The sequence below is a fragment of the Daktulosphaira vitifoliae genome, unplaced genomic scaffold (assembly GCF_025091365.1).
Source record: "Daktulosphaira vitifoliae isolate Bord-2020 unplaced genomic scaffold, ASM2509136v1 Scaffold_2, whole genome shotgun sequence".
In the NCBI taxonomy this organism is placed as follows: domain Eukaryota; kingdom Metazoa; phylum Arthropoda; class Insecta; order Hemiptera; family Phylloxeridae; genus Daktulosphaira; species Daktulosphaira vitifoliae.
Genome location: NW_026099573.1, coordinates 41,377,202 through 41,399,573, shown reverse-complemented (window position 1 = coordinate 41,399,573; position 22,372 = coordinate 41,377,202). Strand labels below are relative to the sequence as shown.

At 30.2% G+C, this 22,372-nt stretch overlaps 3 protein-coding genes across 3 annotated transcripts in view; 1 reads left to right on the top strand and 2 right to left on the bottom strand.

The window, feature by feature from the left end:
* LOC126899363 (phosphoglycerate mutase 1-like) overlaps positions 1–22,372 on the top strand; it is a 96,658-nt gene that overhangs the window by 46,320 nt on the left and 27,966 nt on the right. The gene's annotated exons all lie outside the window — the stretch shown is intronic.
* Positions 7,029–9,972, bottom strand: LOC126899365 (uncharacterized). The gene is made up of 2 exons (XM_050674242.1): positions 9,333–9,972; positions 7,029–9,274 (listed from the first exon to the last, which is right to left on the bottom strand). The coding sequence occupies exons 1-2, from the start codon at positions 9,881–9,883 to the stop codon at positions 8,947–8,949; spliced, it is 879 nt and encodes a 292-aa protein (XP_050530199.1). The 5' UTR covers positions 9,884–9,972; the 3' UTR covers positions 7,029–8,946.
* Positions 17,574–19,413, bottom strand: LOC126898275 (uncharacterized). Its single transcript, XM_050672216.1, has one exon. It carries the CDS (start codon positions 18,981–18,983, stop codon positions 17,574–17,576), a length of 1,410 nt encoding a protein of 469 aa, XP_050528173.1. The 5' UTR covers positions 18,984–19,413.

The following is a 22,372-nucleotide window of genomic DNA, read 5'->3' as shown; positions in this document are numbered from 1 at the left end:
TTATATATATATATATCTATATATATATATAATCGCGTACATTTGTGCGGTTGTACAATTTGTGGATTACGCATTATTAGAAATATTATCATTAAAGAAATTGAAAATGCTGGTTCATTTAGCATTATGTGTGATGAAGCAAGGTACCTATTAAAATTACACATTTAAACTTATGTAAATTAATGATTTTTTTGTATTATTACCAATTGATGGTTTTCAGATGTTTTAAAGAAGAACAAATGTCTTTGTGTGCTAGATATTGTAAAGACCTTAATGTAACTGAACGATTCTTAGGGTTANAATGAAAATAGATATTTATTATTGAAGTAGTATTTAATATATAATTTTTAATTGTATAATATGTTAATTATTTACTTTTTATTCATTATTATTATGTTATTTAATTGGGGGTGCGGGGGCGAAGCCCCTGCGGGTCACTTTGTGTAAAAAATGTTAGCCCCCCTCAAAATATAACTAAATGTCCGCCTATGGACAATATAGATTTAGATGAATGAACTTGTATTTTTAATTTTTTGAATAAATTCCTGGAAGTTTTTGATCAAGATGGTATGTCAAAACATTCTTCCTTCTTCTAAAAAAGAACTATTTTATTCACATTGCTTAAATTTTTATTTTAAATGTACACATAGATATTATATTTATAATTTTTGAAACCAAACAATGTTTTGTCCACTTCTTCCTATTTTTCATATTTGGTGAATGATGTAAATTTTTTCAATAGAGAAATGGTATTTATTTATTGCTAGTAATATCGATTTAACGTTAAATTTTGATGAGTTTCGGAGGGAATACTTTAAACAAATAAGAAGTGATGGTAATATTCTATACCCTGTTAGTTGGATCAAATATAATATCTGACAATGATTAAAATCACTAAAAAAAAAAAAACGATTCGATACAAATCTTTAGATAGTGTTTAATTTAAAAAAATTGGTAGATTATTCCAAAAGCTACTTCCTTAGGGGGACACTCAATGTGTGGCCGGGTCGATGTCGCCGCTGGTTCGACCGCCGGCCAGGTTCCCCCTGTTCCGCACGACGATCTGTTAAGCCCCTATGGAACGCGGCCCATAAGAGAGGTTGGGACCGAAGTTCCCCAATCCCCGCTGTACGGACTCGTTCTCGGGTCCAGATTGGGAATTCCTCGTATTCTTCCCCCAGCAGTGCCGCCGCTTGCCGCATCAACCCGTGGGCCTGCTGCCGCATGAGATTAGCGGTTTCGGCCGCAAGTTGGCGAGAGGGGCGAGGCTCCGCTTCCTGTCTTTGGTTGCTGGACGTGCTGTAAAATAGAAAATTTATTAGGATTACCTCCTTAGGCGTCATATTTCATGGCGGTGACATGTAGCTTTAACTGACGCCTTCCTTTAGTCACAAACACTCCCTCAACAAGCCTTTTGTCTAATTGCACTGGCCCTAGCCATTTGGGGGCAAAGCCGGCGTGAAACTTTTATCAGCGCTGGATAAGGGTTGCGCGCGATAATACACCCAATCCCCTTCTTTAAAGCGTCTGCGTTGATTTTCGCGGGATAACTTGTGACCAATATCTTTTTTATCGAGAGATAACCCGAATTTTTGTGAGGGTTGTTCTCCCCCCACCGGAAATTTTCGTTTTCCTACTGAAGACATTGGAGTTTTCGGTTATCACCACACCGGAGTTATTGTTATTGTCCGGAGTCTTTACGGTAACAATATTTTTCTGTTCGGCCATTTCTAGTTTTTTTGGGTTTTTACCCGAAGAAATAATGTCCAGCAGCCAATCACCGGGGGCTTTGGCTTCTCGCCCAAAGGCCCGCTCAGAGGGATTGCTCCCTGTTAGCCTGTTCTGACGATTTCTTATTGAAAAAAGTATATTCGGATTACAGCTGTCTCAGTGACTATGCGGTTTGTCAAGCAAAGCTGTCTGAAGACCTTTTTTCAAATCCTGGTTTCGGCGTTCTACCGGGTTTACTCTTGGATGGTAAATTGGCGTTGTCCATCCTTCTGTGTCCACTTCTCCAGTGCTTTCTCCATTGTTTTGGAGACGATCTGTGATCCATTGTCTGAGAAAAGTACTCTAGCATAGCCGAAACGTGAGAAGAACTCTCTTTCTAGAGTGTCGGTAATTGTCTTAGCGGTGGCTTGCCCTAGGGGGTATGCTTCTATCCATCTACTGTAGCAGTCTGTTGCTACAAGTAGGCAAGTATTACCGTGTTGATATCTTGGGTATGACTCCATGCGATCAATACTAACAACCTCCTATGGTTGGCGGGGCTGTCTTGGTCGCATTGGGTCATCATGCTTCCGGTTCAACGGTTTAACGTAAGATCAAACGTGACACCTTGCGACATATTGACGTACTATCTCTCTCATACCGTTCCAGAAGAAACGATTACCAATGCTCCGGTAAGTTTCTTTCCATCCTGGAAGTCCAGCAGAAACATGATCATGATACCTCCATAGCAGGTGATCTGACATGTCCAAAGGAACGACGATAATCTTTCCGTCCGTTCCGTTATTTACCAGGACTTTTAGTAAAATACCATTTTACAAGTAGTATTCCTGTTGTAAGCGCCGGTAAATTGAGTTGTCACTCCGGAGTTTCCGGACATACTGGGCCAAAGTTGCATCTTCGGCTTGCCAGGTTCTAATGTCGGAGATAGCGATATTCTCCAGATAATTATCCTTTTTTTTAGCCCCTAATTGACTTTGTTCAGATAAATCTCCGGTCAATGGTGGATCATGGTAGTTTCTTTCTAGTTGCTCTTCATTTACCGGAGTTTTCTCCACGGGGCTTCTTGATAGGGCGTCTGCTGCTTGATTTTCAACTCCAGGCACGTGCTGAATATTAAAGTCGAACGCTCCCAGCTGTAACGCCCAGCGGGTCAACTTACTGTTGGTGTCCCGCGTGTGGTGTAAACACTTAAGAGCTATGCTGTCCGTGAGCAAAGTAAATTTTCCGTCTAGGTATGGTCGGAAGCGATCAACAATCCATGCAATGTGACACGGCACAGCCTTTTGCTCTAGACTGGCGCTCACCCGTATCTCTCTTGATATCAGCCGTCCAGTTATTAATATGACAATCGGTTGTCTCCCCGCCTTTGACACTGAGATAAGGCCGCCGCCGAATATGGATTACTGATATTGCGTTCTGTTCTGTTTCCGACGTACACCGTAACTGGTTTTTGCAGTGCACGAGTTTTTTCCATTTTAACGCTGATTGTGAAATAATATATATAGCAGTTATTTTAATTACTGTTTTGTGCGGAACTGTACTCTTAATTATTAAAAAAATATAGAAATATATATATATATACTTTTATTTGAAAAGTGTAATCTACCTATAGAAATATAATATTCCTTACACCAGTCGGTATTATTCGATTTACGCGCTACAAATAATCGTAGTCTTATCATTTTGTGTGGTGTTCACCCGTACACTTGGATACGCATTAAATAGTTAGACACTCACGTTCTACGGCTGAATACCGTGTCTGAGCGGGAGAAAGTTTTCGGCTGGCATATGAGATAATCCTTCTCTGGCCGGTTTATTCCCGCTGAAATAGTACGGCACCGACTCCTATTTCACTTGCGTCCATTTGAACATAAAACGGTTGTCCTTGAAGTGGGAGACAGAGTCGGGGCGCAGAGACAAGTGCTTCTTTAAGCTTTTGGAAAGCGTCTTGCTCTTGCAATGTCCATCGCCACTTAATTCCATGTGCCAAAAGATTAGTCAGCGGAGCGGTAAGTTCGGTGTATTTCGAAACGAACTGACTGTACCAACCGCATATTCCGAGGAACTTCTGTAATCTTTCTTCGGTACGGAGAATTCGGCGATTGCAGTTAGTTTCTCCGGTTCCCGGTCAATTCCCGTCGAATCAACTATGTGTCCGAGGAAATTTATAAGGTATACACCGAAACTACATTTTTTCGGTTGACATGTCAACCCACGTGTTTGTAACCGTTCCAAGACTTGTTGTATGTAGTTGAGGTGTTTCTTCATATTCACTGAGTACACTAAGATATCGTCTAAGTACACAAACACAAATTTACCGACATATCCACGCATAACCTCGTTTACCAACCGTTGAAAAGTAGCCGGGGCGTTTTGAAGTCCAAAAGGCATTACTTTAAATTGGTAGAGGCCCATTTGAGTGCGGAATGCGGTGAGTGGTCTTGACTTCTGATTCAAACTGACCTGCCAATAGCCAGACTTAAGGTCGATGGTGCTGAAGACGTTAAGCACCACCCATTCCACGGACCATTTCGTGTAAGACAGGCATTGGTTTATGTTTATCAATCTCACTTAATTAAAAAAATAAAAGATTTCATGCCAAATATAAAAAAAATTCACTACTTTTCTGACGGAGCTAGCAGCCAATATAAAAATTATAAAAATATGGCCAATCTATGTTATCACACTGTTGTGGTCAGGTGATAGTTTAATATTGAATAATGAATAACAACACCGTGTTTAACTTTTACTTTATAATATATTTTAACTTATTATACATAAGAACATAAAAAACAATATCAGTTCCAGAAGGAAGTTACTATAGTCACAATGTGTTGTTATAATAATAAAATGATATGCTTGTTGCATCACCAGACCGGTTCTCCTCACCCGCGGTCACTCGGCGTCGCGACGCCAATCGTCCAATCGGACGAGGAGAGGTAGCTGTGTCGCAGTCGCCATCCAGCGGTAAAGCCGGAAGTGCAATGCGACCGCGTCAACACAGCAGAAGCAGAATGGAATTTTTTTGCGACCGCACACGGTAAGAGTCCATGCGATGGTATAGGTGGTACAGTTAAGCGATTGGTCTATAAAGCTAGTTTGCAAAGAACTTCGAATAATCATATTCTTACGCCAAGAGCAATGTTTGATTATTGTAAATTAAATATAAAAGGAATTGAGTTCTTATATATAACTGCTTTAGAGGTACTTTCACTTGAACAACACTTAGGTGAGTGCTATAAAACTGCAAAAAAATGTTCTGCTATTCGTCAACATCACAGTTTTATACCTGAAAATGGAAATTCTCTGAATTATAAGATAACTTCAAAGTCCACCAAATCCAATACTATAAAAATTTTGTAAATTATAAGAACAAAATAATTAGGTATAATATAAACAAAAATAAAACTTATATGTATGTATAAATAGAATTAAATTATATTTTAGAATAAATTAAAATGAAATATATAATAAAAATTATTCTCTATTACACTAAAAAATATAACACATTTTATTATACTTTTAGAATAATAAAATTATCTAAAATACAAAATATTTGATAAAATTACGATTTTAAAAATAGTTGCTTACAATGGTATGTAGTATTTTATTTTCGTGCAGAATAAATGCAAAAAATAAAAATAAAATGTTAAAAATTACGTAGTTTGTGAATTTTCCATAATACGCAAATTGTAAATTTTGTAAGTTCTATAAGTGGCGTTAAAATTATTTCTCCATCATCTAATTTTCACCAGACGTTTTAATTGCCTAAAGGTAAGTACTCTGTAAATTTGAAAAAAATTCGTTCAGTCAATTTTGTGTAATGAGATGATAAATTTGGCTATTTTCAGCAACCCACGCGTGTTCAAGACCGTAAAACGATACAAAAAAAATTATAAACCAATTCAAATATGATATGGGTTAAAAGAACATAACTTAAAATTTCTAAAAAGAAAAAAAAAATTTTAATTAAAAATTTTTTTTCAAATTTTGCTATTAAAATACTGCAAAATTTAAAAAATTTAAATCAAAATTTCGATGTTCAAAAAAATTCAAAATTCATAAACTTAAGAATGAATTTGAAGTACTATTTAATATGAGTAAAACAGTGCTAGTACCACAATGATAGCTTATTTGGATGTGAAGTTATAGGCTCTAGAGCATAGGCTGTTTTTTCATGTTTTTAATTATAAAAAATGCGCTATCTGGTAAAAAAATAATAATAAAAAAAAAAATTTATTTTTGTTATCAATGACCTTTAAGAAGTCTATGATATAAATTTCATAAATTTCTGAACTATACCAGCACACACGTTAGGTGATTTCACATGGAATGACCCCAATGTCGTTGCGCACTAGATCATCCCCTATATTTGCTTTTTAACAAGTCTCTATCTGATGACGTTTTCCTACATTTATAGAAATCAAGTTTTGTGCTACCAATTTTTAAAACAAACAATCGGGCTTCTGTGAATAATTATCGTCCTATATCTAAATTAAGTGCAGTATTTAAACTTTTTGAAAAATTAATAGAACCCAAACTTTCTAAATTATTTTATCAAATACTAATAGATGAGCAGCACGGTTTTCGATCTCAAAAATCGACGTCAACTAATTTATTAATATACTATACAGAAGTACTTAATGTCGTTGAAAACCATGGACAAGTAGACGCCATCTATACAGACCTTAGTAAAGCATTCGACTCAGTTAATCACAAAATTTTTTAGTATTAATAGTCAGTTACTTTCCTGGTTTAGCTCCTATCTAACTGGAATGACATAACAAGTAATAGTTTCAGATAAAATTTCGTCTCCTTTCATCTTCAGGTGTCCCGTAAAGAGGGCACTTGTCACCATTGCTATTCTTATTATTTATAAACGATGTTAAACATATATTCAACTTTTGTACATTTTCGCTGTTGGCCGATGACTTGAAAATGTATATCAAGATTAACTCTGTTAATGACCAAGAAAAATTACAGTCAGATCTTGTAAAATTTTCAAATTGGTGTACCATAAATAAATTAAAAATTAATATTGATAAATGCGCTGTAATATCGTTTTCCAGACGTAAAAACCCTATAATTTATAATTATACCTTAGATGGACATACAATAAAGTTAGTTTCTTCTATTAAAGATAGTTACAGTTTTATTGAATATTCAAGAAACGTGTAATATTTTTTTATAAATACATACTTTATTATCATTTTATATACATATATATATATCATTGTATACAATATTCATATAAATAAACTTTATATCGTAACTCGAAGTTTGATATTTTCGTCCGTTAGAAACAAGTTTCAGATCTTCGTCGAACCCTTTTGCCAAATTTGAATCAGTTTAAATTGCAAATTTTATCAAAAAACGAATGCGACGAACGCTTGCCGATTCATTAAAAATCATTGCCTGTGGCAATGATTATCTGCAATTTTTTCTTAATTCTATTTGATTTAGAATTTTGCTTTAAAATAATCCACCAATTTCTTAAAATTAAACCTGTCTACAGATTTTCATCGAAGCATTACTTATGATAGTGATTCTAATCACTGTCAGATATTATCTATACTAGTTTCAACTATACCACACTCACACTGTGCTACCGTTTTTATTATATTGAATACCATTATGTACTTATGATGAATGCAATAAAATAAACTATGAATAACTCTCTACTATTCATAGAATAACAGTACCCTTATTATCACATTGTCAAATTGTAATTGGCCCTAAAGATATAGAATAGGCATCTAAAAATGATAATCTAGTAGCAAAGTTTAGCTCAATAGTTGATTTCGTTACTCAAATCTCAATTTTCTACTGTTGTTGTAAAGTTTCATGAATTATATGGACATGCTGGAGCAGAGAAATGTTTGAGTGATCTTAAAGAATTTTGTATTTTTAATAACATGGATAGAATTGTTCGTAAATTATTGTCAACCTGTGATATATATCAGCGGACTAAGCCTTCTAATCAGTGAGTGAAAGGCCTTATGCATCATACCATGTCGGAAAATATATTGGATAAAGTACGAGTTGATATTTATAGGCCACTTCCCGTTGGTTGGAATAGAGTGCAGTATATTTTATGGTGTTAGATAATTTTAATAATAATAATAATACTGTCCATGAGTCAACTGGATTCACATCATCTAGTTTATTCAACGATCAAGAGACACCCCTTGTAACCAATGTGATTGAACTTCCTCCATATTCGACATTACCTCAAGAGCGGAAACTTATTATGGGTCGCAAAGTTCAATGTTCGAAAGCTTAACAGCGTAAGCAGCGACATGGTCGTAAAGGCATCGCGGTATCATTCGGTACTGGCAATAAAGTTCTTGGGTGAACCCATAAACTCAGTTCTGGTGTTAACAAGCTGATTAGAAAATTCTTTTGAAACATGTGAAGCAAACTAATTCTTATTCTTATAAATTCAAACTAATTCTATGTATATTACATTGTCCAGCGTGGGATAAATTTATTTTATTATTTTTGTTTCTATAAATTCCTATTGACGTTAACCCCTCTCAAAGGCTCAAGACTTTTAGGCACCTCGGTCGGTTTGACCGTTTCGTTACGACGGTTGTCGAGGAATAGCCATAGTCGGAACTGGTCGTACTATTTCCCGTCCGTAGCGGTAGTTTTTTTTTTGGTTGGATGGAGACACAGCTACCTCTCTTTGTCATACATACAGTGATGCCAATGACCGCGAGTGATACGTACCCATCCGGCGATGAATTTTGCACTTTTACTCTCTACCGAAATACATAATATATCGATACTTTTACATCTTATCGTTATTTTCTTGTTAATATAATCGCGAATATTAAATAATTATTATACTTAACGTTGGCGTATTATTTATTTAAAATATATCTAAGAATCCAATTATTCTACTGGCAATGTGATATGAATAGTGATACGCTCTTAAACCCGTGGTGTCCCAATGCCTTTCAAGTAATGAACAAACTACAAACAAATAGTTCGACAGCTTGGGGCATACGGTCGGCTAGAAAAGTAGTACCACAATAATGGCTTTTGTTTAAATATTATATCCGTTATGTTTCTCATTTAAATAATACATAATTAGAATAGTATATTAATATTTATATAAAAACATACAAAAACATATTACTTAACATTCGTTATCAGTTTTCTTAATGAAAGTATATAAATTGATCAAAATAAAATTCAAAAATTAAAACATTAGGAGGGCATCAGTAAATTTGCCAATTTTGTCATAATTTCTACCTCTTTAACCTTATTGGTAAGATGTTCTATTACTTGCTCTTGAGATTTAATAATACTATTCATGAAACGTTCATGAGACAGAGATACTTTTTTTGTATATTCAATTATTCTTGCTGAATACTGACAGTCTCCAACTTTAAACGTGCAAATATTATTTGTTAATAAATTTAACATTAAATCATCCACAAATTGTTGACACTTATTTATCTCATACTTAACAACTCTTAATTTGACATTTAAATGTTTTTCTAAAGTTGAGATATTTTTTAATTTTTTAACTTGCCTGTAAAATTAAAAAATATGTTAATATTAAAATGTCAAGTGGGTGATCCTAAAAATACCTGAAGTATTCCTTGTTGAATTTAGCTTTAAAGCTGGACAAAACTTCAATATTATCGATCAAATATTTCATGATAACTGGATAATTCGATGGTACTTTACAATTCATACAAATCGACGTTGAACGTAAAGACATCAAAGTAGAGATGAACGATGGAATAGAAGTCGATGGTGAATGATTTTGAAAAAGATTCAATTTGGAAATCGAAATTTCTATTGAGTTACATTCGCATGAGCCTCTATACCCATGAAAACACTCAAACCAATTACTAATTCCCAAAACCTCATAGTTCTGACTGACATATGCAAAAAAGTATTTTTGATCACACTGGATGAATGGTTTAAAGATACACACTTCACATTCAGTTCCAGTATAATCCTGTGATAAAACAACGCTAGCTACCATTTGAGATATTGAACAGAAATCGTACGGTAACACAATAATCATGTCTTGATATGACTTTGCTAAAAAATCAGGCACGAAATATTGACAATGTAAATTTTTGTCAATATCGTAACGATTTGCACATTTTATTTTCACCCAATTTCGCATCAAATACTAAAAAATTTAATTTGAATTATTTAATAGGTTAAATAATAAACTAACAAATCGTATTTACAAATAACATATATATTGGTAATCCAAATTTACATGGTTGGACTATTCATACATATTATTAATACGATACGATTTTTTTATTACTTGTAACTTAATCACTAAATTCCATTATTACGAATTAAATATAATAAATTATAGTTAATAATTCAACTTAACAAATTATAAAACGTAGCACCTGTTCTTCCAAATTACTTGTTTATCAAATTATTTGATTTTACAGACAGAAATTATAGTTTAAAAATTATGAAATACATTTAATTATATATTAACTAATAATAGCAATTAAAAAGGTTCATTATTACTATAGCAATTATTAATTAAATATTAGGTAAAATAAAAACAAATACTATTATGAAATGTTTATTTAACATACATAATATATATTTACCCGAATATTGTGAAACATCATCTTCATTTTCACCTAAGTGGATTTTTCAATAAACAAAATTGTCGAATTTGGGAAATTGAAAAATCAAATGCAATTATGAAAAAACAAATGCATCCACAGCAAGTAACCATTGTGTGGTTGTCATAATTTTTTTTTACATTATGTGTTAATAGTGGAGTACCTTTCAGTTTAATAAAATGTTATAATTATATTTAAATGGTGTTATGTTTAATTTTTAATAATGAATACTCCAATAACCTTGCATTACTGACATTAATTTACTATTACTTATGTATTTTATAATATAAAAGGAGACATGATCATCGTTATAAGGAATCAGTACTCACCGGTGAATATTACACTGTATTATTTACTTAGATTCTTCCTGTTGATACTTATCCAAGTAGTTGCAAGTAGGCGTAGAACACCAAACATCGTTATGACTTTAAGGCAGGTGTAGTAATTGGACTATATTTTTTTGATGATAAACATAGAAATGTAGAAAAAGTGATTGAAGATTGTTATCCAAACATAATTTTTAATTTTCTTTAGCCTATTCTGGACGCTAAAGAAATATGGTTCCAGCAAGTGAGTTTTGATTGTCACTATTTTAGTACAATTGAATTGTTTCGTAAAAAATTTGATGACTGACGAATTCTGTAGTGATTAGAAGTAGCCACTAAGATCGTTTAATTGAACTTCTTCCTTTGGAGCATCATTAAGATCACTATCTTATATAATTTAATATAGTAATTCATTAAAAATATAAGGAAAGTATTCTCAATTATTTTCACGAAAATAGGCGATATTTGCTAGATAAGTAGTCGAATTCTTTAGCAATAAAATAACAATTTATGTATTACTAATGGTTTCATAATTTTAAACCTTAATATACACTCATTCAATAAACGTGAGGAATTACTACCCCATAACTCAAGCCGAAAATCCTTAGAACGTTCATAATATTATATTATAATATTCATTTATATTATAAATTATAAATTATTCATAATATTGCAAAAAAAAGTCAATGGCCATTGGCCTTGGTTTTCCTGGCTTGACCATACACATGCGCGTCGTCGTAATAAATAAGAAAAAGGACTGTTTGGTTTTAATACTAAATATTACCAGTAGCGGTTCGTTCTTAAATGCACGCAGACGAAAGCGCAACACATGCCATTTAATCAAACTATTTTTTATTTTTTTTTTAAACCTAATCTTTATTAATTGTTCAATAAGAATTTCGGCGTGCTATTAAAAAAAAAAATTGATAAAGAACTATTATGTTCGGTGGTCAGCCTATTGATTTAGCCCCGTGTCATTTCTTTTTGTGGTGCTAGTTCTCTAGTTTATACCGAATGTCCAAATTTCTTGGCTCAACTGAAGAGCAATAACCAAGCTGTTATTGACAACACACCCGTTCATAAGCTGGTAAGAGTGAATAGAAACTTCAAAACTTGATTATCTCAATGTTTTGATCAAAACGGAAGCCACCATAATGATTTTTAAAACTTGAATGAAAAAAGACTTTGATTGGAAAAATTTAAACTAATATAATAATAATAATCTCTAAATATAATAATCTCAAATATTATTTGTGTAATTCACTTTTAAAATAAGGCAATTACCCTGTCACACCTTTACATGTATATATATTTTCCCCGTTATAAGAAATTAGAAATTCTTTATTAGAAATAAGAAATTCTTTCCTCTTAAAATTAACACGTTTAAAAAAAAAAATTAAATAATGCAGTAGAATATCTTTGAAAAAAAAAACTCCATTTATACAAACGAAGAAAAACTTCAAATTAAAACATTAGGAAAACTTGTTTAGGGATTAAAATTTAATGTTACAAAACAAAAATCGTGTTATACACACATTATTTTACCAATGACTATTATCTTAAATATATTTTGCTTTGCAGATGTAATGCGATAGAAATGTTGTTTTTTGTTCACAGTGTCTTGGCAAAGAAATCTCATGAACAAAAACTGGAATAACAGATTTTAATCAGTTAAATAAAAGGATGAAAAAACATGATTCTATTAAATACACTATGTTAAAAACTAAACTACAAATAATTTATAGCAAATCTAAGATTATAAATTTATCTGGATCTCTTTCTTTACTAGCGTTTTTAAAATCTGAAACCTTACTCATATATTCTCTGAATATAAGAAACATTTTTACAATAAAAACTTTTTACGTAATACTTAAAACAAGTATTTCTGATTTAAATAATAATGGTATAGATGTTTATGCCAAATCTAAAAAGAAGACTCGATTTTATATACAAAACTAATTAACTAAAAACTTAAATTATAATTAAGTTATTATAAATAATTAACATATTAATAAGATATATTTATTTAAAACAGTAAAATCATGTTTACATCATAGTAAATGCTTAATAATTATTATTTTATCCTATGATTAACACCCATACTTATTACGATTGTTCTCATCATTTATGGATACCTCTACTCCTACTCTCCACTAATTTGACCATCATTGCTATCATCATTGATGGGATAAAGAATGATTTTAATAAATTAACTAATGAATTTCTTTTAAAATAATAATTTTGTTAAGAAAGTTAATTATAGTATTTTGAATTTTATATATTCCTCAATTTATTAATTTAACCCTCATACCATATAAGAGTATCAACTTAATTTGTTCAAATAGTAAAATAAATATTTAACTAACTTAAAAAATAAAAAATAATCTGATTGGGAGATTTACTGGTTGATAATAACTTATTAACTAATATTTCTGAATTTATTAACATTTTAAAATATAGTGTAGAGAAAAAGCGAGGAGAGTAATATTATAAAATGATTAAAAAAAAAACATAACCCACACCGTACCTCCAATTTACATTTTAAAATAGTTAAAACTTTATAAATAATAGGTCAAAACTTATATCAACGATTCATTTTCTTAATTAGATCATTTTTTATTTCATTAGCTAGTTAAATTTGCCATTTAAAAAAATCAAGTTGACATCCTCTATCGTTATTAAAGCATTAATTTTTTTAATTTAGATTGTTAAGACATATTTTAAACATAAATATTATGAAAACAGTATATTGTTTAATATGACAACAATTATTTTTCTATACAATGTAATGAGGGGTGGATATGCCACATTTAATTTGAGCAAATTAAAAGGCATTGTTAATAATTTATTACATCCAATAAGTTATATATATATATATATATATATACAGGGTGATTTTTTTATCATAACCCACTCAATTACTTGCAGAATAATAATAATTTAAACATTTTTTTTTTTTATTATCTTTAGTTACACATTATTCTTGAATTTTTAACTATGTAATACTTTTTAAGTTCATCCCTTATGCCTTGGAGGGGGGTCAACTTTGTTTTTTTAAATGGTAACACATATTTTTAATTTAATAAAATGTTTGAGTTTTTAATTTAATAGTAAATGGCGTTTGAATTTTTAATGAAACTTAATTTGTTTATTAGATATAAACATTTAAAGTTTCAATTTTTTGAGTTAATAACATGTATAATACACTAGGGATTAAAATTACAGGTAGCTAATTGGTTTTTTATGACATTGATATTAGCAGGTACAAAACATTGTTATTATCAATGGTAGTAAGACACATTGTTGTGAGTTTATAAATACACTAACTGACAATACAGAAAGTATATCTATTGATAATCATAATTGATAATAAACAATCCGTGACTGAGACAGCAATGTCATAAAAATCCAATTAGCTACCTGTATTTACAATCCCATGTGTATTATACATGTATATTAACTCAAAATTTTGAAACTTTAAATGTTTATATCTAATAAGCTAATAAAGTTATATTAAAAATTCAAACGCCATTTACTATTAAATTAAAAACTCAAACATTTTATTAAATTAAAAATATGTGTTACCATTTAAAAAAACAAAGTTGACCCCCCTCCAAGGCATAAGGGATGAACTTAAAAAGTATTACATAGTTAAAAATTCAAGAATAATGTGTAACTAAAAATAATAAAAAAAAAAATTTTTTAAATTATTATTATTCTATAAGTAATTGAGTGGGTTATGATAAAAAAATCACCCTGTATATATAAAATTTAAAATTCCATTAAAATAATTGAATTAACATTCAATTAATCATTGGAAATAGTATCATAAGAAATATCTCATGTATATAAAATACGTATCATTTTTTGAATAATTATTGCAACACATAGTCTTGAGCAAAATAACAAAAGTACTAATGTAGTTTTAACAAAAGAATTATCAATTTTGATAGTGAAATTTAATACAATGATTTTATTACAAAATACTCAATATTACAAATAAAAAACAATATTATTAATAAAATTCAAGCCAGCAAAATCTCAACAGGTTAACACTATTATAAAACCACAGTAAGTTATTTATATGTATAACAACTTATGTAACAATATACTGTATCAACAAACAGTAATTCAAGAAGTTTTGTATTTGTGGCATGACTTCTTGAACATGCTAACATAATACAACCAACTTCAGTTCAAATAATAGCAATGTACAAATACACTTGCATTCAAAAACAATTCATTTTCTGTAAAAATTGATAGTAACTTTTGCACACTTGAAAATATTTATTACTTTAAAATACTGCAATAAAGAATTTTCATAATAAATTATAAAGTAATAGTCAGGTGTCATGATTTTCTATACATGCAAACTAAAAAGAATGCAATTTTTTAACATTTTATTCAAATTTTGTAATTTATATTAATAGTATTTTAATAGCGAATGTTGTAAATTGTAGCTTGAATTGTAGCATATATATATATATATATTGAAGTAAGATCATGATTAAATTAGTATTGTCATAATAAACAGAATACATAATAAATAAATACTAATGTTTTAAAACTAATATTAAAGATAGCTTTTAAAAGGAATGTGCTGCAACAATATATCTAAGAAAATCAAATCAAATATGATAGTTATATAAAATAATCTTAACATTTTAATAGAAAAAATCACTAATACTAGTACCAATATTAAAAATAATAATATATAATATATAACTGAAAAAATATAAATTGAAATATTTATAATTTATAAAGTAATTAAGACTATTATTTATTTTTATATAACTATTATTATATAAATTATAGTAAATTATTTATAATGAAAATAAATTAAAAAAGTTATTTTTTAATTAAAAACTGAATATTAAAAGGAAGACATAAACAAATTACCAATATTAAATACTAACAAAACAAAAAATTAATTTGATTTTTAATTGTATTGTTAATGAAATAATAGTTATCTTGATAACAAAAACTCACTAAAAAACATAATACTTTTAATAAATATGAAGTCATGGTATTACCTTAATAAAATTTTGTAGAATATATCAATATACAAGTATTACTTATTATTTTAACTTAATAGATGTTTTAACCTTAAATTCTCTATATTTGTTAAACAATAACTATACATCAGGGAGAATGATTAAATATATATAAATATTATTTTAATTTATTATTAAATAATATATTTAGGTGACTTTAAATAACTATTTTATCTAAAGATATTAGATAAATATTAAACCACAGTTGGATTTATTATTTAGGGCTATGTACTGTAACTAACGTTCTACAAAATAAGTAAAATACCAATACCTCCTTCTTTCAACGTTTATAGCACTGATTAGTTAAAATAAAAGCATTTCATCTCCAACCATAAAGAAATATTAAATATTGAAGTAAACATGATGTTGCCATTACGACAGAAAAATGTAAAATACAACACGAGTCACATTTATAATATAATGGCGAAAATGAACGTGTTGTTAATAAGTAGATTAACAGTTATTGATAAACATATTCGGTAGATAATGGAATAGGCGAGAGAGATACGATTTTATCACTTTTTCCGCGGTTTGATAAAAATTCAGAATAAGTTATTAACTAATAAAATCTTATTATATAATAGAACAAAGAAAAAAACGCTATTTTAGAAAAATTATGAGCGAAGGTCGGAAAATTTTTGCCGCTCGCTGACACACATTCGAATAAATTTTGTTAGGTCTACTTTTTAACGCGTAAAAGATTGTACGAGTGAACCTTTTTCTAACATAGCGGTGTCATCAACTCATTATTTTTGCCGCTGACCGCTAGATAAAGTGACAAAAGAGAATAAATTTAATTAATAACGAATTGTTTATCGTTATTGATCCCTCCCAAAAAAACTGGCCGTTATCGATTTTAAATTGCCATTAGATCGGTGTTGGCTCTTGTAATAAACCAAAAAGAAAAGATAGATATAGATAGAAAGAAAATAAGTTTAGAAAGATAATTATTAGATAAAATGAAATGGAATGAATTTGAAGGCGGGAATTGAAATTTGTACTTACCTTGTATCCCACGTAATGTAATGCTTATTTTAGACAATCCAATGTTGATTATGAGTTCACACTGTATTTCACACGTTGTACACTACGAGTTCGACAGTAAATATGACCGTTTGAGAATAAAGCGTTTAATTATAAATAATGCGAAACAGTTACACAAAATCTATGACTGTATTATTATATGTAGGAGATTCTATACACTATATTTTTTTATAATTATAATCAAATAATGTATCTTTAGTTGACTTGTAGAATAAGTATATTATTTATGAGATTATATTTTATTGAGAGATCGACACCAATATTTCTTAAATTTTCCTCTGGCCTGGCCAAAACAAGATTCAGAAATATTTATATTTATGTAAAAGATTTGTCAAGGCGGAATTGTGGTGGCCCAATGTGTCCCGGTGCTAAAATAAAGCACCTTGAAAGGATGCGGCACAATAATCCCCAAGACAAAAATTAAACACTAAAACATATATTCGTAAGTTTCTCTGTGCTGTCTGCCGGCGCGATGTTCGTTAGAACAAAAACATTAAAACCAACAATGATTAGCTACACACTACACATAGACTTACAAATATATTCTAACCTAATACACCTAACTTTAAAAATCTTTAATTGCAACTATTAAGTTATATATACATTTATTCAGCAATTGAACAATTAAAAAAAAATAAACACAAATTAATAACAACTCATCAATGTGTAGATTATTTTAAAGAAACTAATTAAAAACTGTACGTATTTCTACGACCGCACTCACTGAACACTGGCACCTCTGGCTGACTAGTGTCTTCTCCTGGCGGTGAACATCCCCCCCCTTTATGTATAATTTAAATGATAACANTTACTACTGAAGATTCTTTCTCTAGTGATTGTTGTACACCTTGTACATAATTTATTCGACCAATATAAGCACCAACTTCTTCTGGTGAATTCATTGAGTGTTTTTCATTCATAAATGGAAATACAATATTATAATCAAAGATCAATTCCTCACTGGTTTTCACAAAAGTAACTGTGTCTTTCTCAGTAAATGTTTGACCAACCAACAAATCATATTCTTGTACATCATCATTAACAACATACAATTCTACCTCCTCTGATACTTGATCAATCTTTAACGTCGCCTTGGTCAATCCGCACACAAGATCCGCCTTGATGTTACCATAAACCATCAACTTACGGTCAGTCGGTTGTATTTCCAATTGATGAAGACTTGCCACACTTAATTTTATGATGCATATATCGCATCCAGTGTCAATCAATCCAGTTGCTGGTGTACTGTGATTATTAATTGAAATTGATTTAATATATTTAGTTTTACTTGGTTGAGTATTAATAAAACTAACTGTGGGTTGTTCTGTTTTAACTTGACAGTATTTCTTGGTATGGCCCTCCTTACCACAATTGGTACAGACCATAGGTCTCTTAGGGTTGGGGCAGTCTCGTCCAATATGTCCATAATTTGAACAGTTATAGCAGCGGATATTTCGCGAACGAGTAGTTGCATTCCCCATCTGATTTTCTAGTTTCTGTGGTGACAATTCTTTCGGTTGCCTAATAGTAATATTATTGAGCGGAGTGGTTTCGTGGAAACGATTATTTCTTTCTTTAAACACCTCTTCAAATTCACGTATATCTCTGATTAAGTCTACTTCTTGTATATGTGGATTGCTTAATAAAATATTACAAAGTTCCCTTGATAACAATCCTACACAGAGCATTTTTTTGGTTTCTAACGCTGATAATCCCAAACTACGACATAGTCTTAGTTTATCATGAAAATATACGTGTACCGACTCACCCTTTTCTTGCACTCGACTGTCCATGCGTCTCCATTTTTCCGTCAAACTCAATTCAGACATAAACATGGCCTTAAATAAGGTTTCAAAAGTCGACCATTGGTCTATTTCAGTCTGTCTTGATATAAACCAGTTTTTTGCCGCTCCTTCTAAATTTGATCGAACCGCTTCTAATTTGTACTCATCCGGCCAATTGTGCAAATGTGCGATTGTATTAATTGCTTTGAGCCATTCTTCAGCCACCGCACAATCGCTACTTTCCCCATTGAAACGTCCGATGTTCTGTTTTAAATCTGGAACCATATTGAACTGTATGCCGGTTCCAAGTCGATCTAATACTTTTTCCAAATTTTTGTCTCGTTGCGCATTTTGTTCAATTATCATCCGCATTAGCTCATGAACTCCCGTTTGAGTTAATCCTTTATCCTCGATAGGCATTGTGCATTAATAAATACCCAGTACGATTAATGTCGGCTTAACTTCGTGATAACGGCCTGAACGTATATTATGTTTATCTGATAAGATACTGACAACTCGCACGTTTACCGTTACCGCGTTAATGTACCGTGGCGTGACCACAACTCCACCGTAGTACAACCGTTCTGAGCGACACTAGATCTACTAACCTCTCTAACATGTGGATACGAAATGATCGTACATTCGTATTTGATAACTATCCCACTTCTGATATTAAGTTATATATACATTTATTCAGCAATTGAACAATTAAAAAAAAATAAACACAAATTAATAACAACTCATCAATGTGTAGATTATTTTAAAGAAACTAATTAAAAACTGTACGTATTTCTACGACCGCACTCACTGAACACTGGCACCTCTGGCTGACTAGTGTCTTCTCCTGGCGGTGAACATCCCCCCCCTTTATGTATAATTTAAATGATAACANTAACCTAATACACCTAACTTTAAAAATCTTTAATTGCAACCTTTACTCTGTCTGCCGGCGCGATGTTCGTGAGAACAAAGACATTAAACCAAAAATGATTAGCTATCCAATAAGTATAGAGTTGCAATACACTTAGTCATATAATAAATATTTTCCATTAACTGAGAAAATTAGAGTTAATTCGGGTTTATAATATAAAAAAAAATAATTAAAAAAAAAATGTTTGAGGTTTAACATATCAATTGACATTTATTTCCACGATAAAATAAAACATTATTATTTAATGAACAAAATTAAATCAAATTAAAAGATTCACCAAAACAAAATTCACTTTAAAATCTCTAAGTGTCATTTAATTAAAAAAAAAATATATTCTAAGTCCAAATAAATTAAAAAAATGACTAAGTCCCGAAGAGTAAGAATCTTGAGTAATGGTCGCAGATTTTGTGTATTTTAAAATCGCCGAAAGAACTGATTTTAATAGGAAAAAATGGGTTTTTATAGTAGACGAGGGTCGTGTAGCGATCCATGTGATCTCAGAAACTGTAGATCTTAATTAATAGTTATATGTGATTGGCTGTAGCTAATTAAAAACCCACACATAGGCGTTACTTTGAATCAGTACGATAATCAGATTTAATTGTCTAATTTATTGATTATTTTAAGTTTTAAATAAGGGAACCCTGTTTTGGTGATCTTGTGAATTCATAATATATGACATACATGTACAAAAGATAACATAATATAATATTTTAATATTACAAGTGATAATATAATATTACTTTATCCTGCTTCTGTCATGATTCTGATCGTGCTAGAGGGCACATTTTTGTTGTTTTCTTGTACCAATTTGATCAATGATGGTGTAGAGCCGCGAACTACCAATCATATTATAATTATATTTATGTAATGAGCTGTATTTTTTTATTTTATTATAAATTAACTAAATTTTATTTATGTGTGGAAAACACGTGTTTCCTCTGTCTTCTAGCCAACGCTAAAGAGCGAGTGTTCAGACCACTTCTAGAATTATTCATTAATTTCCGATTAACATTAACGGATGTGTTCCAATACCGTCCATGATGTTTGTTATATTATTTGATTTTGTTTAAATATTTTATTTTATTTTTGTTGCCTTTCTTTGTAGACATGGTTTTTAATACATTCGTATTTTTGTCCATGTTTAACTTAATTTTCTTTTTTAACAATTAAATTTAATTTCCTTATTAGTTTTAACTTTTATATTTATTTTATGCGCGATTAACTTAAGTACACGCGTATATTATATCCTCATTCCTTAATCTAGACACGGGATACGGTATGGTTTTATTTATCAACCACTTACAACTTCAATTATCATAGTTGTGGTTAATAGGGGGAACTATGGTCACCTTAACAAAAATTGTTATTTCTATGGTTCTAAGACTAAATGTTATGCTATTACAACAAATTAATGCAAAAACATATTGATTGGATTATGTCAAAGTCTTAGATTTTTAAAACATAATCTTATATACATAAATATATATAGAGTGTTCAATAAGTACAATGAAACACAGATTTTTTAGATCCGCTATTGATTTTTTAATAATTTTTTTTTTAGAGACTTATTGAATAATTAAATACATGCATTACGATTAAAATTAAAGTTTAACCCTAATGCAAATAGGTAGAAATCTACCCTAACTTAAGAAATTTAAATGGCAACCATTACTCTTTTTTAAATTTTCGGTTAGGAAAAACATTATATTTTATTTGACAAAGTACACCATAAACTCTTATCAGTAAAATTAAAATATTTTGGATTAAATGCTCATTTTTCAATTGGATTAAATCTCATTTAGTTAATCAGACTCAAATCGTAAAATTGCCTTCAGTTATTTCAAATGATATTAAAGTACACTCTGGGGTGCCACAAGGTTCTCATTTATGTCCTTTGTTATTTATTTTATACATAAATAACTTGCCTAGTATTTTCGATATCCCTATAAATATTTTATTGTTTGCTGATGATGCTAAAATATTTACGGTTATTAATTAAATGCGTGATTGTATTAAATTACAGTTAAACATTGAAAAACTATTTAAATGGAGTGTTACAAATGAGTTACTTCTGAACTTATGTAAATGTATAGTTATATCATTTTTCCGTCAAAAAGATCCCATTTTTTACTATAGTAACAAACTATAGTTTGTGTAATTCCAGTTAACTAGGGTTGATTTCATAAGAGATTTGGGAATAATTTTTGAGGATAATCTTTCCTTTACTAGACATATAAATTTGTCAGTCAATAATGCTTTTAAGAGTTTGGGTTTTCTTAATAGAAATACTAAATATTTTAAAAACATAAATACTTTAAAACTGTTAAATTTTTCTCTTGTCAGATCAAAGCTTGAGTTTGGTTCTTTAGTTTGGTCTCCTAATTATGCTGTTTACATTAATTTATTAGAAAACGTCCAACACAAGTATACGAAATCTATTTGTTTTAAATTGAATATTAATCTTTCTAAGGAATCATATTATTTACATTCAGTTAGGTATTACATCTTGTTAACTTAGAAGAAGAGTTAGTGATCTTATGTTTTTATATGACTTACTAAATGGTTATGTAGATTGCCCCGAGTTATTTTCAATGGTTGGCTTTAGAACTAGTCAAATTGTTACGAGAGTAACAAATAGAATAAAATAAAATAGTATTGCCGAATAATTAATTAGTTTATTAAAAATAAAAGTGATAGTATTCATACAATAATTGTCAAATGACTGACGATGCTCTGCATTACAATCGTCGCAGTCGGCCCACTTCCCGGTTTTGCAACACCGAAAAATACTTTATAAACACATTCTTTTAGGCCGACCTCAATTACAATTCAATTTATGATTATCTGTTATTACAATTGTGGGACAATATTAAAA